The following is a 15,505-nucleotide window of genomic DNA, read 5'->3' as shown; positions in this document are numbered from 1 at the left end:
TTTTGATTAAATTTTATTCTTTTCCATGCCTTAATATAATTTTTTTAATGAGAAGGATGGAAAATTACTTAGAAAAGATTCATATTTGTAGCTATCATTAAACTACCTTAAATACATGATTAAGAACTTTGATCAGATGATGTTATAAGATGAAAACAGGTCTAGAGAATTACTTGAGGAGCCTCTGTGGGAGCAGCCAGTAAAAGTCATAGATAACCAACTTTAGCTAAGAAATTATCTCAGTAATATTCAGTGTGAGATTGGATTTTTTTTCTTTCAACACATGAAATAAAATACAACATTGTGTTCAGGACTTGGAAAATATGAAAAAGGTAAACGATCAAATTCCAGTGTATTAGTTATGGTAGGCAGACTGCTATAACAAATAAACCCTAAAATAAATATTGGCTCAAGCACAATAGACCCTTGTGTCAGTCCTAGGCTAGTATAAAGGTCAGTGGAACAGCCCCCCTCCATGCAAATATTCAAGGACCCTCAGGCTGTCAGAAGCTCTGTTATCTTGAACATGCGGTTTCCAAGGTCACCCTCCCCATTGTGGGTAGCCAGAAGAGAAAAAGAGCATGAAGGAGCACAGGTATTTATGGGTCAGATCTGGAAGTGACACTGATTCCTTTTGCTCATATTTGCCAGTCACTTGGCCACATACGGGGGTGGGAGTGAGTTTGCAGAGTTGCAGTCTCAGACGTGGTAGACACCTTCCACTAGTAATTCCACAATGTGGAGGAAGGGGAACAAGTGTTTGGTGGATAACTTGCCATCTTGACCACAATCCTGTAAGTTGCAGGAAGTAGCACGAAGTGCAACCACTTGTCAGTGGATTTGGTGCTGTGAGCAGGTGATCTGGGGTCAGATAAGTTCAGAATATGTCTTCAGGTTCCTCTATCTCTTGTCTGTGAATGCAAAGTTGATGCTTCCTGAAAAATTAAAAAGAAATTCTACCCCTATACTTGAAGCTGTGGGAAGGATTCAGAAAGATTTCCAATACAGTTAACACAGATCCCATCACACAAGCACAAACGATCCATTTTGGGTTAAAGATGGCAGACTAAGCACAAGCCTTCGCCTCTCTCTCTTAATCTGAAAGCTTAGAAACGAAAGAAAAGGGCCGGCCCCGTGGCTTAGCGGTTAGGTGCGTGCGCTCCGCTGCCGGCAGCCCGGGTTCGGATCCTGGGTGCGCACCGAGGCACCACTCCTCCAGCCATGCTGAGGCCGCGTCCCACATACAGCAACTAGAAGGATGTGCAGCTATGACAGACAACTATGTACTGGGGCTTTGGGGGAAAAATAAATAAAATCTTTAAAAAAAAAAAAAAAAAAAAAGAAATGAAAGAAAAGATATAACATGTTAACTAGGCTAGCAAGAGGTCAAAGGTAGGAAAACACATTGTGGATGATAGTAAGACACACCAGAAGGCGTGAGGAGGGATCAGCAACCCAAATGATATTGGACATGAATGAGTCACTCGTGATAATGACTTTCTGGAGCATATGGCTTTGCTTTGACCTCTCAGATTGTTACTAACCTGTATAAAACCCTTCAATAATTGGTAAAATCAATAGTTTCTTAGTCCCTTTATATATTTTTACCTAAAATGGGGAATACGATGTTATACACTGCTTTTTCATTTACACATTTTTATGTCATTCAATATTATTCTACAATATTATTTAAATGCTACATGATACACTATCATATAGGTTTACCATAATTTATTCAATATTGCAGTTAAAACAATATATAAATATATTCTATGATCCAAGCTCCATCCTGATTTTTACGTCATATCTCATTTAGTCCTCACAACCATGCTATGCACTGGGTGTTTTTATTATTATCTCCAACTTTAAAATGTTAAAACTGAGACTCCATGAGATAACATACCTTTCACGAGATCACACATTGATTCTATTTTTATTTACCTGCTTCTAGAATCTTTGTCAGGCTCAACTCTATTTCCCAAGTAATGACTGCATTTCAAGTGTTCTTTTGTGCTCTAATTCTTTACTCTGCCACAGAATTGGAAAGACAAAAGCAATTCAGATCAACACAGAAAAAAATCACATTTATCTGCCTGCACCATAAGATGTAGTTTATTGCTGCCCCCAAGCTAGCTTTCAGAAAATGCTTCCACATGATCTATGGCTTAATCCAGAAATGGACTAAGAAATTGGACTGCTGCCATGCAATGAATCCAAGAAGAGGGCTATTTTAAAGTTCTCTTCTTGAGCAAAAACAGTAAAATAATACAGGCTTCAAATCGTTGATTTTTTTTTAAAATAAGACAAAACTGAAAGAAGAGTTAATTTTGCTCCATAAAGAAAGCACTAAGTTCACTTAATAGACTTGAAGAGTATATTATCATATTAATAGTGCATATTTTTATTGTGTTAACCATTCGCACGCATTTTGGTGTGCGACCTTCACACGATCTGCAGGTAAAGCAGATATTCTTTTGTCAGAAAAGATGCTCACAGTCACCTAATAGTAACATTAGGACCCTATCCTTTGAGTTCTAAGTTTAAAGTCCTCACTTTTTTGATTACTCCAAACATCCTTGTAATTTCTTTCCTGTCCTTCAAGTCCCAGGAAGCCTTATTAGTCTTACAGATGAATCTTTCTTTCTGTTGGGTTAAGACAGTACATGAGGAATTTGTGTTTCATACACAAATTCTTGTTTGATGCAAAAATACTGGTAAATATCTTAAGCTTTAAAACTTTCCCAGAAACAGACGTCATTATCAAGTATTCAGAAAAGAAAATTGAGTGCATCTCACAAACATTTAGTGATAGCCTATTTGGGAAAAAGTAGAAAGGAACAAGATGTCAGGAGTTCATTATCTAGGAGAGAGGATGAGATAATTACAAACTACTCTAACACAAGGGAAATTAAAAAATATCATAACAGTGAAACATAAAACGTGATGTACATGCTTAGAAGAGGGGAAGACTATGCTTATTTGGAGGAATGATAAAAATCTTGAGAAAGTTACGTTTGAAATGGGCTGAGATGGAGTAACATCATTTCAGGGACTGAAAATGTAATGGAACACATGGGACCTGTTTCAGATGGGGAGGAAGTTCAGCATGGCTGAAGGAGAGGTCCTGTGTAGAGACCATAAAACACAAGGTTTCATATGCTATTGAGTTTGTACTTAAATTCATTAAAAACTTTTATGTGAAGAATGACATATTTGATATATTTGGGACTCATAAAAGATGAATTTTGGGGCCAGCCCGGTGGCGCAAGCGGTTAAGTGCGCACATTCAGCTGCGGCGGCCCGGGGTTCACCAGTTCGGATCCCGGGTGCGCACCGACGCACCGCTTGTTAAGCCATGCTGTGGCGGCGTCCCATATAAAGTGGAGGAAGATGGGCATGGATGTTAGCCCAGGGCCAGTCTTCCTCAGCAAAAAAAAAAAAAAAAAAAAGAGGAGGATCGGCATTGGATGTTAGCTCAGGGCTGGTCCTCCTCACAAAAAAAAAAAAAAAAAAGAAGATGAATTTTTTTCTGTGTGTTTAAGTTGGCTTGGAAGAAGCTTCTGTTGAGAATAAGGAGAAAATACAGCAGTTACATTTCAGTGTTCTAACAAGGTCTCAGTGGGGAGAGACAGGTGGGTCAGGACGGTAGATATATTTTGGAAATAGGATTTGCAAGACATAAAAAATTCACAAATTGAGCCCAGAAATTGAGTAAGCTTTAGAGATATTAATACACCAGATTCAAAGAGGGCAAACTATTGGAAGTTTTGGTATTGGTAATATACTTGATGCATCTCTAAGATTTTCTATTAGAGAATTGTAATGTTTCTTCTTTTATCAGTTTAATTACTTTCCCTATATTCTGGCATTGCTTCCATTTTACCAAGCAGGAATTCAAGGCGCAGTGAAGCCACACACTTGAGCAATTTAATGTGCTCCAGACTCAGCCGAAGTTGCCCAGACTCCTGGTTCTCCAAACCCACCAACCACTGAATCACTTCATATTTTCTTGGAAAGCCAGGTGGGATGTTTTAAATGTCTTGTGGGATTCTCACTTAAATAGCTCCCATCTGGGAAAGGATTAATTAAAAGAGATAACAAGTAGAAGTCCTTTGTAGCATATCAACCTCTACAGGTGGGAAGGATTATTATTTTAGCTCTCCACCCTCTGAACTCATCTAAATCAGATTTTCAACACCATTTATTAGACAGTAATTATTATGCACTCACTTTGGAATGCAGGTTGGCCTTGCTTAAGGAGAGGCAGCATAGCAATGCACAGGGTTGGGAGTGTGGGCTCTGATATCGAACTTCTCAGGTTTAAATCCTACTTCTACCATTTTACTACCCATATGACCTTGGGAAAGTTACTTAACATCTCCATACTTCAGATTCCTAGTCTGTAAAACTAAGATGTTAATAATAGTACCTACATTATAAGATCCCTCTGAAGTCAGAGGTGCTCTTACCTGTACTGATTAGAAGAGTGCCTGTCACATAGTATGTGTTCAATAAACATTGAGCATGCATCCTGTTTCCCAGCTAGACTGTAAGCTGCTTGAGAACAGGGAATGACTTAAGTAATTCATTTTGAACCTCCTATGATTTCCAGTAATACGTGTAAGTTGAACAAAACAAAACTATTCCAGAGAACATTTTTAGTCTTCAAAGATTCTCTGATAGCACAAACACTCAGTAGATTACAAGGTCTAAAGGGGTAATAAACTTTCCTCATCGAATAGAGAAAAATCTGTAATTCAGGATCCCAAGGAAATTGAGATTGTTCGAAGGAAGTTGCTTTTGGTTATTATTATTTGCCTTCCAATACTTTAAGTGAGCTGCTAAATGCCCCAGTTGAGGCAATAGACCAGTTACATTTAGCTTACTCCAAGAAGCTGGCCCTGAAAAGAAATTCCCTATTAAAAGCAAGCCTTGAGTTTCAAGAGCAAATCTGTGAAGCATTGGAGAAGAGAAGGAACTTAGTTGCTTGAATAAGCATGGAACTCAGGCTGCCAGACCTGCATTAAAATCCAAGTCCTACCACTTATTAGCCATGTGACAGACCTAATACCCATCCTCACATACACCCAATTCACACACACACACAAAATTAAATAAGTTTCCTAAGGCAAGATTTTAATAAAATCTTTCCAGCCAATAATGCAGGTAGGTAGCGACTGCTTATAATTATCATATACATTTCTGAGTGTTTACTTACAATTTATGAAATAAAAATTAGAATTTCTACAATAGATAACGTTAAATATCTATCACTTATTTTGACCTTAATACGAGAGTTCATAATATGAGAGCTTAATATGAGAACATGATTTCATGAATAGTATGTTTCTAAGTATTGTCTTATGTGACTAAATAATTGTGTGCATTTATTAGCTATTTTTTAAAAATATATGTTTTAAAGCTTTAAAAGGTGTAAAATGGCTGAACCATGAATTAGATCTCAAAAAACCTAGAATAACTGCTAATGATACATTGGAAGAGAGATCAAACAGACTAGAGGATAGAGTTGAAGCTCTTCGATGGTAAAGGACAGAGAACACTGATGAAAGAGAAGAGGATGGGAGATGAAAAGAGCATTCTCTCCATGCTAATCAGACGGAGGAGGAATCACCCAAAGCTAGAATGTGCAGGAGCATTGCGTAAGAAATTCATGTTATAGTGGCATAGCCACAGGGCAGATTATCGGGAACAAGAGGCCACCAGATCAGGTGGATCTAATTCTATTGTACTAATCACTACAAAGACTTGGTGAAGCAGAGTACGGTACAGCAGGCACAAACGATTCGCAATAAAATCTCTCTGATCCTCAGTCTCCTCACGTCTAAAAATGAGAAGAAGAATAACAATCTTACTTCTCCCTAGGAACTTGGCTGCTCTCTGCTGACTGGGATGATCTGTCATCACCATGAGGAGGGGAAGGTCAGCCCCTCCACCCCCTTGGCAGAATCTCCCTGGGAAAGGCAGAAACTTGCACAAGTTTCCTCTGTGCTCTGCAGAGGAAGTCAAGTCTAAGTAAAAATAATCAATGTAGCTGGTATTCATTAAACATTTATAATGTGTCAAGGGCTGTGATAAGCACTTGATACATATTATCTATTTAATCCTCATGACAGCCTTATGATATGGATATTATTACTGTTCCTGGCTTACAGAGGAGAAAATTGAGCCCAGAGATTTGGCCCAAACACTTACCTCGTTAAGTGGCAGGGCCCAGACTTGAATTCGGTGAGTGGGTCAGTCTCTGACATTAACCATTGTACAACACTGTCTCTGGAATAGCTAGTTCTCCAGAAAGCTGAATTCTGAATCTTTCTGAAGAAGAGGAAGTTCAGCTTGAACTAGAACAAGAAGCCTCACCAAGCATGAATCACATGAGATCTTATAACATCAGGTTCTTAACAGCCTCAATGACCAGCTCACCTTCCGATTCAGAAAGGTTAACGCACATGGCACTAGGAAAGGAAGTCCTGGTAAGACTGACAGCCTGGTAATCTGGTGGAAAAACGGCTTCAGTAGAAGACAGGAGAGCTTACCTTGAGATTAACATTTATTTCTTCTTTGTTCCTTTTTCAAATGTTATTTCTTGTGTTGTATTTAAAATTTAAAAATTGCTTATTATTCCTACTGGTACAAAGATTGCATTTTTGAGAAAAACAACTAGTTGGGGTACTTTTCATTCTACACTTTCCTATGAATAGATGTCTGTTTTGTCTGAGTCACTAAAAAGTGAATCTAACAAGAACCAGGGACTTGCCTAGAGGACCAGCATCAAAAATCAGCCATTGTGTGCAGGACCTCAAATGTAACAGCAAGTAGATAATACTCATGAAGGTGTCACAAGAGAAAAGGCTTAATGTTAGGGGTCAGCAGACCTGGGTTCAAGGGCCTCCCAAATGATGTCTGAACTCCACAGCTTGACGTGAGAGTTCTCCCCAGTCTGCCCTCTCAACATCACTGGACTGAGATCTCCCCTGAGGAGCTTTATCTTCCTCACCACCAGCCATTCAGGTCTTACTCCTCCATAAAAGGCCAGCTTAAATGCCACCTCCTCATCAAGCACGCCCTGATTGCTCATGCCTTGTCTCTCAGAGGCTAGGACAACACCTGCCACATAGGGGGTGCTCAATGCACTTGGCTAAAGCAAAAGCCTGAAATCATAAACAGAGCTCATAGTATCCACTGGACCACTTGGAAAGGAAAATGTTACAGTTAGACCTATCATGTGTGGATATTTGAAGTGAAATAAAGAGAGCAGAAATGTAATTTACGGAAATGGAATGAGTTCACAAACGGTCAAGTGTTTTGTATCATTTGGGGGCATCTTTTATGTGCCAGGCACTGAGCTCATGTGAGTAAACTATAAAGCCAGACGTGAATATCAAATGCATGGAAGTCAGCTAAGATAAGAAAACAAGACAGAAGGAGTAGAATGCTATAAACATAAAAAGTAGAGACTACACCAAAGGAAGGGCAGCCATGCAGGTGGGTGGGACTGATGGATGAGTCCTCATAACACACACCTGCCTTATTTCCCAATTTCCTTAGCCAGGAACTCAGGACTAATCAAAGCAAGGATGCCACAGGATTACACAGAGCAGATGTGGCATGCCCCTTGTGTGCTTCCAGTTGGCCCCGTGTAACGGGCTCACTGCCTCTAGTGACTGGTGAGGTGTGCCTAGGACCTAGAAAGAAGCCAAATTCTTGCTACACCCCTGCGCTTGTATACACAAGCTAACACCAGCATTCCTGAGCCGCTGACACTGGCAATCAGTGCTCTTCCACAGTTATATATTTACAGTTATTTTGATTTATATTTATATTCACTAGGATCTCTTGGTTCTTAAACCAAATAGCACCAGTAAGGCCGCACCCACAACTGGAGGAGGAAAGAGAATCCATGCCCAGGGATCTCTTGATAATTCCTTTGCCTCTATCTAGCTCTCTAGCAGCCCAGAAAACCCTGTCCACCTAAGCAGGTACCGGAAACAAGGTAAAAATCCACCATATGTGCCTCAACTATGAAGCTGTCCCTCACAGACCTCCAGTTAAAAGGATTAGAATTGACTGAGGGCCTCAACTGCTGTGCTCTGAAGTCTATGCCTGAGTTGCACCAAGGCCATGCAGGGATACTGAGACAGGCCCATCCAGGGGAGACCCAGTGCTCCTTGGATGGTCAAAATTGGCTTGAGGATGCCCTGATGTCCTTACTCCACCTTCATTAGGCTGCTCAGCAGTCTAGGATGCTTTTATCCTCCATTTCTTCCCTCTCCTTCACTCCAGGTCAAATTTCCCAACCTTTCCCTGCTCCCTCTCCATTTTCTCTTACAGGTGTTTGCGTAATAAAGCACTTCCACATTTAATCCAATCTTGGCACCGACTTCTCAAAGGACCCAGGATAGTATTTTCTATATAGAACTATACTTTTGCTCATTTATTTACTCATTGAAATATTTATTAAGCATGTTCTATGTCTTAAGCACTGTGCTAAGTACTGCCTGGGGACAAAAAGGTGACTTAGCCCCTGACTTCAAAAAGCCAAGGAAGAAGACAAATAAATAGACATTTATAGCACATGGTAAGTGCTTTAATAGAGGGAACCACAGAAGTATGTGGAGGCCCACAATCCAGACATGTGGAAGAGAAAGGAGAAGGGTTCTCATGGACATCTGAGCTGAATTCTAAAAGAGGGAAGAAGACTTCAGCATAGGTCAGTCTCCTTTATGGTTTGGACCCTTGATATATATCCTAATGCTGCATTGTTAGGTGAGCACTTATGAGAGAAAGACCTAAAGGCACACAGTTTTGAGGATAAGGCAGATCCACACTCCTAATTTTTCTAAGTAGTCTTCCTTTACCTTTAGAAAACAAGCTGGCTTTCATAGTCTCCAGAAGCTTTCCAGTCCTTAATCCTCCAAATCAATAAAAGTGAACAAAGAAACCTCTACTTCAACACAAAACCTTTCCTCCCCAAAGTCTTAATGAGCCAGAGTCATTAAAGTATTAGTCCTCAAGGTTTATAAATATATATCAAAAACAGGGATATTTAAATGGAACCCTTCATTTCATCAGAAATAAAGAATCCCATCTAAGGAAGAAAGGATATTTGGACTCACTGGGAGGCAATGTAGAATGTGTGGAGATGTCCCAAGATGCCCCTCATCCTCGAGCCTAAGGCTCCAATGAAAGTCGCAAACCTGTTCTAGTCCAGGCACTGCCTCTGTCTCAGTGTGGCCTTGAGCAACTTGCTTTACCACTAGATGTGTTTCTCATGAGTCTAATTATCAAGTTCACTTTCAGCTCTAGCCTTTTAAGATTTTAAATTTAAATAACTCTTAAGAGCAAATAAAAAGTTATAGCCTCATGAGGAGAGAGTCTGCAAATGAAGACTCCAAGTAAGGAAAAGAGAATTCAGTATTTGGAGTCAAAGGCAAACCATGTGTTTCAGAACAGTTAGGTGGCTTTCTGTGCCACTGAATGGACATAATCCTATGTCTCCCTTGTTGCTAATTCAGAACAACATCTGTTAGAAAGTGCACGAAGTATTGTGAGTGTATAACCAAAGCCCAGGAGAACTTTAGATTCTGAACAGCCATTGAAGGCATAGTCTTAGTTGAGGGGGAGGTTTCTGGGCCTCATAGTCACAAGGTGGACAAGTGTACTCCAAGGGCAGCCTCTTATACACACGATCGCACCACAAAGTGTTGATCTAAGAACAGAAAACATCAAGGAGTCCCCCAACTGGATCCAAATAAGAGAAAAACAGCCGTAAGTATTAGTCTGAAGGTAAGATCAAAAGATAATATTTTTAAATATATTTCTTAAGAAAGTTGAACACTTTGAAGTCTAACACTGACAAAGATCACTCTAAACACATTTTAATGGAATGTGAGTCACAGATACAAGGTGGGTGTAGGAGAGAAAAAGCAAAAAATTACACCGGAGGCAATGTTTGGGGTGTTGGGGATTTGTTTTTGAAACGTTCTTGTTATTTTGTTAACATGAACACTCTTAGTCTTCACCCAGAATGTCATGCTAGGGCCAACATCAAGCCACAGAACTAAGCCAAGTGTGTCTGTCTGGGCACCCTAGAAACATGAATAGGTTTGGAGATAATTTATCTTTAAGTCATAAGACTGTAGACCAATTTGACCTAGGAGAAATCTCAGAAGTCATCAAGTCCATACTCCTCATCTGTTGCGCCAAGTCTAGGAATAAGTGACTAGTCCATGGGCATGCACTAGATTGGAGTCAGAGCTGGGGAGAGAATTCATTCCTCAGTTCCATGATCCACCTACCATAATATGCTGTCTGTGTGGAGAATTATCCCGGAAAGCAAAATCATCACATTCTCTCCCTTAGGCCAGACTTGAGGTCATCTCACCCAGTATCGTGATTTGCCAAGGGCACACAGCAAATGTCTGCTGGCAAGGTGAACAGAGACCATCTTTCCAGGAATACAGCCCAACGATGATTTGCAGTCACTCTGAAAGTTCAAAACAAGCAAAATGGTCTGTTACGTGTCACTAAGTAACAAAAGATGAAAAGAAAATGGCTATGTTTTTTAGTTCATTTCTAGGACATTGTGGGAGTTACATATCTGAAACAGTCTCTTATTTCCTTTTCTATCAAGGCTATTATTCAGTCAAGGTAAAGTTCCTTAATGTGCTTTAAAATTTGCTTTAAGTTCTTCCAGGACAATGCTAAAAACTGTCCAGAAGTGAACTTTTTAAAGAAAACCACAGCCACTGGCATCAGAGTCCATCAGAACCTTCATCCTCTCTATGAGAAGTTTCTGCTTTGATCTTTACCACCCCACAAAATGCTCTTCTCCTCTGAAATCGGGGCCTGTTGGCTTAAATTTTCATAGTCTAGAAAGTCACAGACTTGTAATTTAGATGGAATTATAATTTATGAAAATATATGTAACGGGAGATTCAGAGTGTGTCTGAGTAAGAATCACCTGCCTCCAAATGTTAGAGCATCTGAAGACATCTTCTCTATCTCCATTCATACCAAATAGTGATCTCATTCAGGCTCATGCCTTTAAATATCATTTATGTGCAGATAACAGCAAATACCCATCTCATCTACAACCTTTTCCCTGAGCTTGACATCTGGGCTAAATTGTGTCCACCCAAAAAGTCATATGTTGAAGTCTTAACCTCCATTACCTCAGAATGTGACCCTATTTGGAGATAAGGTCTTTACAGAGGTAATCAAGATAGAAAGAAGTTAGTAGGGGCCCAGCAGAGCAATAGCAGCGGCCAGAAAAACTGCAGCAACAGGCAGAGCAAATCCTGCACCCGTTAGGAGCAGAATTTTTTTCTTGAAAACGAATATCGTGCTCCCCAGGGACTTCTAGAAATACTTGAGGGGGCAATATTTTAGTGAGCCAGAGGTATAATATTATATAGGTGTGTCTGTAAGCCTGAGAAATTCCAGTTTCTATTTCTATGACCTCATTTGCCTCCAAAATATGTTTTTTTTTTTAATCTTTTTTTTGTGTGTGTGTGAGGAAGATCAGCCCTGAGCTAACATCCATGCCAATCTTCCTCTTTTTGCTGAGGAAGACCAGCCCTGAGCTAACATCTATTGCCGATCCTCTTCTTTTTTTTCCCCTCTTCTCTCCAAAGCCCCAGTAGATAGTTGTATGTCATAGTTGCACATCCTTCTAGTTGCTGTATGTGGGACGCCGCCTCAGCATGGCTGGACAAGTGGTGCATCAGTGCGTGCCCGGATCTGAACCCCAGGCCACCAGTAGCGGAGCGTGTGCACTTAACCGCTAAGCCACGGGGCTGGCCCCCCCAAAATATGTTTTAATAAATATATTTGAGATATAAATCTTCCAAAGAATTAACATGATTTAGCATTTTCCGAGCAACTGAGGATTTTTATTAGGATTATTAATTATGATGCTGTCTACTGTAGATGTCCTCAAGCCTCTAAAGTATGTGATAGTATTTGCCCCTGAACTAAATGGTCTGTGAGTACTTGTGTCTGCTCTGTTAATTTGAGTCAGAGGACATATTTAAAATCAGAATTATCAGCTTTCCCTTCAGCGCCAGTGAAGATCCTGGTGTCGCCACGGGCCGCCGCCCTGCCGGGTGTTACCGGTATTGTAAGAACAAGCCATACCCAAAGTCTCGCTTCTGCCAAGGTGTCCCTGATGCCAAGATCCACATTTTTGATCTGCGACGGAAGAAGGCAAAAGTCGATGAGTTCCCACTCTGTGGCCACATGGTGTCAGATGAATATTAGCAGCTCTCCTCCGAAGCCCTGGAGGCTGCTCGTATTTGTGCTGAAAAGTACATGGTGAAAAGCTGTGGCAAAGATGGCTTTCACAACCGAGTGCTGCTCCACCCCTTCCACGCCATCCGCGTCAACAAGATGTTGTCCTGTGCGGGGGCTGACAGGCTCCAGACAGGTATGCGGGTGCCTTTGGAAAGCCCCGGGGCACAGTGGCTAGAGTCCACATGGGCCAAGTCATCATGTCCATCCGCACCAAGCTGCAGAACAAGGAGCATGTGATTGAGGCCTTACGCAGGGCCAAGTTCAAGTTCCCTGGCAGCCAGGAGATCCACATCTCCAAGAAGTGGGGTTTTACTAAGTTTAATGTGGATGAATTTGAAGACATGGTGGCTGAAAAGCGGCTCATCCCGGATGGCTGTGGGGTCAAATACATCCCTAATCGTGGTCCCCTGGACAAGTGGCGGGCCCTGCACTCATGAGAGCTTCAGCACTGCACCCCCCTTCTCACGCCCACCAATAAATCCTACTTACTGTCAAATAAATAAATAAACCAAAATAAAATTAGAACTATCGGTGGTCGGGGCTGGCCTGGCCGTGCAATCGGTTAAGAGCACGCGTTCGGCTGCGTGGCCCAGGGTTCGCAGGCCCGGATCCCAGGTGCACATAGGCGCACTGCTTGTCAAGCCGTGTTGTGGCGGCGTCCCATATAAAGTGGAGGAAGATGGGCATGGATGTTAGCCCAGGGCCAGTCTTCCTCAGCAAAAAGAGGAGGATTGGCAGATGTTAGCTCAGGGCCGAACTTCCTCACAAAAAAAAAAAAAAAAGAATTATCGGTTGTCATTTTTCATTGCTGCCAATATATGCCAATATACCCTGCTTCTATAAATTACATATTTCCTTCCATTTTCCGTTTCTGTTTTTCTATAGGAAACCAAATCCCAGGCTACAATCCATACCTATTCAACAAATACACAGAGGTCAAAGGATATGCCAGAAAATGCAGGTGATGCTAGGGGGAATATAAAGATGAACATGATCTCACTTATATGTGGAATCTAAAAAAAAAAGTCAAGAAGGCTGGCCCCGTGGCCTAGTGGTTAGGTGCACTCTGCTTCGGTGGCCCAGGTTCAGTTTCCGGGCCAGACCTATACCACTCGTTGGTGGCCATGCTGTGGAGGTGACCCACATACAAAATAGAGGAAGATTGGCACAGATGTTAGTTCAGGACGAATCTTCCTCAAGCAAACAGAGGAAGATTGGCAGCAGACATTAGCTCAGGGTGAATCTTCCTCAGCAAAAAAAAAAAGTCAAACTCATAGTAAGGGAAAGTAAAATGGTGGTAATGAAAGGCTGGAGGGTGGGTGAAAAAGGGAGATATTGATCAAAGTGTACAGAATTTCAGTTAGAAGATGAATAAGTTCTGGGGATCTAATGTATAGCGTGGGGACTATAGTTAATAATAATGTATTGTATACTTCAAATTTGCTACGAGAGGAAAGCTCAAGTGTTCTCAGGACACACACACATACAAAAAATGGTAGCTATGTGAGGTGATGGATATGTTAACCAGCTTGAATATGCTAATCATTTCACATTGTAAACCTTAAATATATACAATTTTTATTTGACAGTCATACCTCCATAAAGCTGGAGAAAAAATTTTTAAAAACTTGTCAAATTTTACACATTAAAAATAAATAAAATTTTTAAAAGATGCATAAGAAGCTACCTCTGTCCTCTCATACAAGTGGATGAACATCAGAGGGCTCTAATCTGAGGGAAATACTTAAGCCTTGTTTAGTCTATGAGTTTTGCCCATCTATTATGTCTGTTCAGAGGCCGTTTATACACAGTTGACGGTTCCAGGTTGTATTCAGGTGAGATGTTGCTACTAAAAGACAGCTTCAAAAGAGTAAGATTTTGCTGTGTACACATATACACACACACACAGGGTAAATTCCAGATTTAATAGTGCAGTCATGGAATGGTTATTATAAAGCATTCTGGATAACAGCAGTTTAATCAGGAAACACATACTGTTAACAATAGCTTATAATAGAAGTTAACATTTCTTAAGTGCATATTATATGCTCAGGACTTATATCACATATATAACATCTCATTCAAATTCTCACATACCCTCCTACCATGTCATTGGTGAGGAAAGAAAATTCAGAAAGGTTGGCTCACTCACTGAATCTTACACTTTGACTAATAGACAAAGGTAGGATTTGAACCCAGACCTCAGACTCCTAAGATCCACCTTTCTACTACACCGTACTCTTCCTTTGTGTCAGCACTTGCCACAGAAAATCATTGCCTGCCTTTGTAAGGCCAGGAAAACAGCATGGAATTATTCTTTTCTAAGTGGTGATCTCGCCAACTATGGGATTTTACTCTGGTCTGCATTGAATAGGGGATTAGGCTAAATACAGATTTTGTGTCAGATGGCTTTGGGTACTTCTTAATTACTAAATCCCCAATTTCCTTCACTCAGCCTATTTTTCTTTTCTTTCTTACTCTCCTAAAAGCAGAACCTAAGGCAACAATCCTAGTTAGTTGAGTCCTGCTACTTAACTGAAGTTTTATCATACACAAGTATATACCCTTTCCCTGCTCCCCCACAGGAAGCAAACTATAACATCTTTGTTTAGATGAATATAGATTTATAGAAGGTATGGCTATAAAATAATGGGGCTAATTTGTGTAGAATTTTTGTGTTAGATTCAACAAATATTGGCTGATTGGCAAGACTCTGCAGGAAGCACAATTACATAGAAAGGAGAAAAGGCCCGCCCCGCCCACACAAAGCTTACAATCACTTAATCTCTTTGGTTTGAAGAGAAGCCTCTCAAGGAAGTTGGAGGTGAAGAAGATGAAGGGGGTGCTCCATTTGTAATCAAAATTTGAGTGAAAAATATATTTTGGCAAACAGTGTTGACCGCTTTAGGGGGAAATTTGTTTGCACTCAGGTAGCCGGAATCTCCTATTGGTGTGGGAGGGAGGACTCGAGAACTGCAAGCAGGAAGTGGTCTGTCTTCACTGTCCTCTCAGGCTAACATGCTCAGGAGCTAGGGTAACCCAGGTGGGAAGAAGGTGCAAGGATGTTCCAAGGCCACTGCTTCCTTTGTAAAAAGAAGAAGATAGAAAGCTCTTAGATTTCTAGAAATAGACATCTTGAAAAAGAGTCACTCAATCTGGTTCAAAGTCAAAGGAAGCCCTGGCCTAACCTTTC

General features: G+C 40.7%; 1 protein-coding gene and 1 long non-coding RNA gene across 2 annotated transcripts in view; one reads left to right on the top strand and one right to left on the bottom strand.

Moving 5' to 3' along the window:
* Positions 1-9,889: 9,889 nt before the first annotated feature.
* LOC147916021 (uncharacterized) overlaps positions 9,890-15,505 on the bottom strand; it is a 132,435-nt gene continuing 126,819 nt past the window's right edge. The window contains exon 3 of the long non-coding RNA XR_015553590.1: positions 9,890-10,504. This is a non-coding gene — a long non-coding RNA (uncharacterized LOC147916021). The remainder of the gene's footprint in view (positions 10,505-15,505) is intronic.
* On the top strand, positions 12,404-12,758 carry LOC101395869 (large ribosomal subunit protein uL16-like). The gene has a single exon (XM_087436430.1). The coding sequence runs from the start codon at positions 12,495-12,497 to the stop codon at positions 12,747-12,749; it is 255 nt and encodes an 84-aa protein (XP_087292556.1). The 5' UTR covers positions 12,404-12,494; the 3' UTR covers positions 12,750-12,758.

This window comes from Ceratotherium simum, chromosome 11 (assembly GCF_057802395.1).
Source record: "Ceratotherium simum simum isolate JZ-2026a chromosome 11, ASM5780239v1, whole genome shotgun sequence".
Lineage (NCBI taxonomy): Eukaryota > Metazoa > Chordata > Mammalia > Perissodactyla > Rhinocerotidae > Ceratotherium > Ceratotherium simum.
Note: the sequence above shows the minus strand (reverse complement) of the source record. Positions and strands in the feature narration are given on the sequence as shown.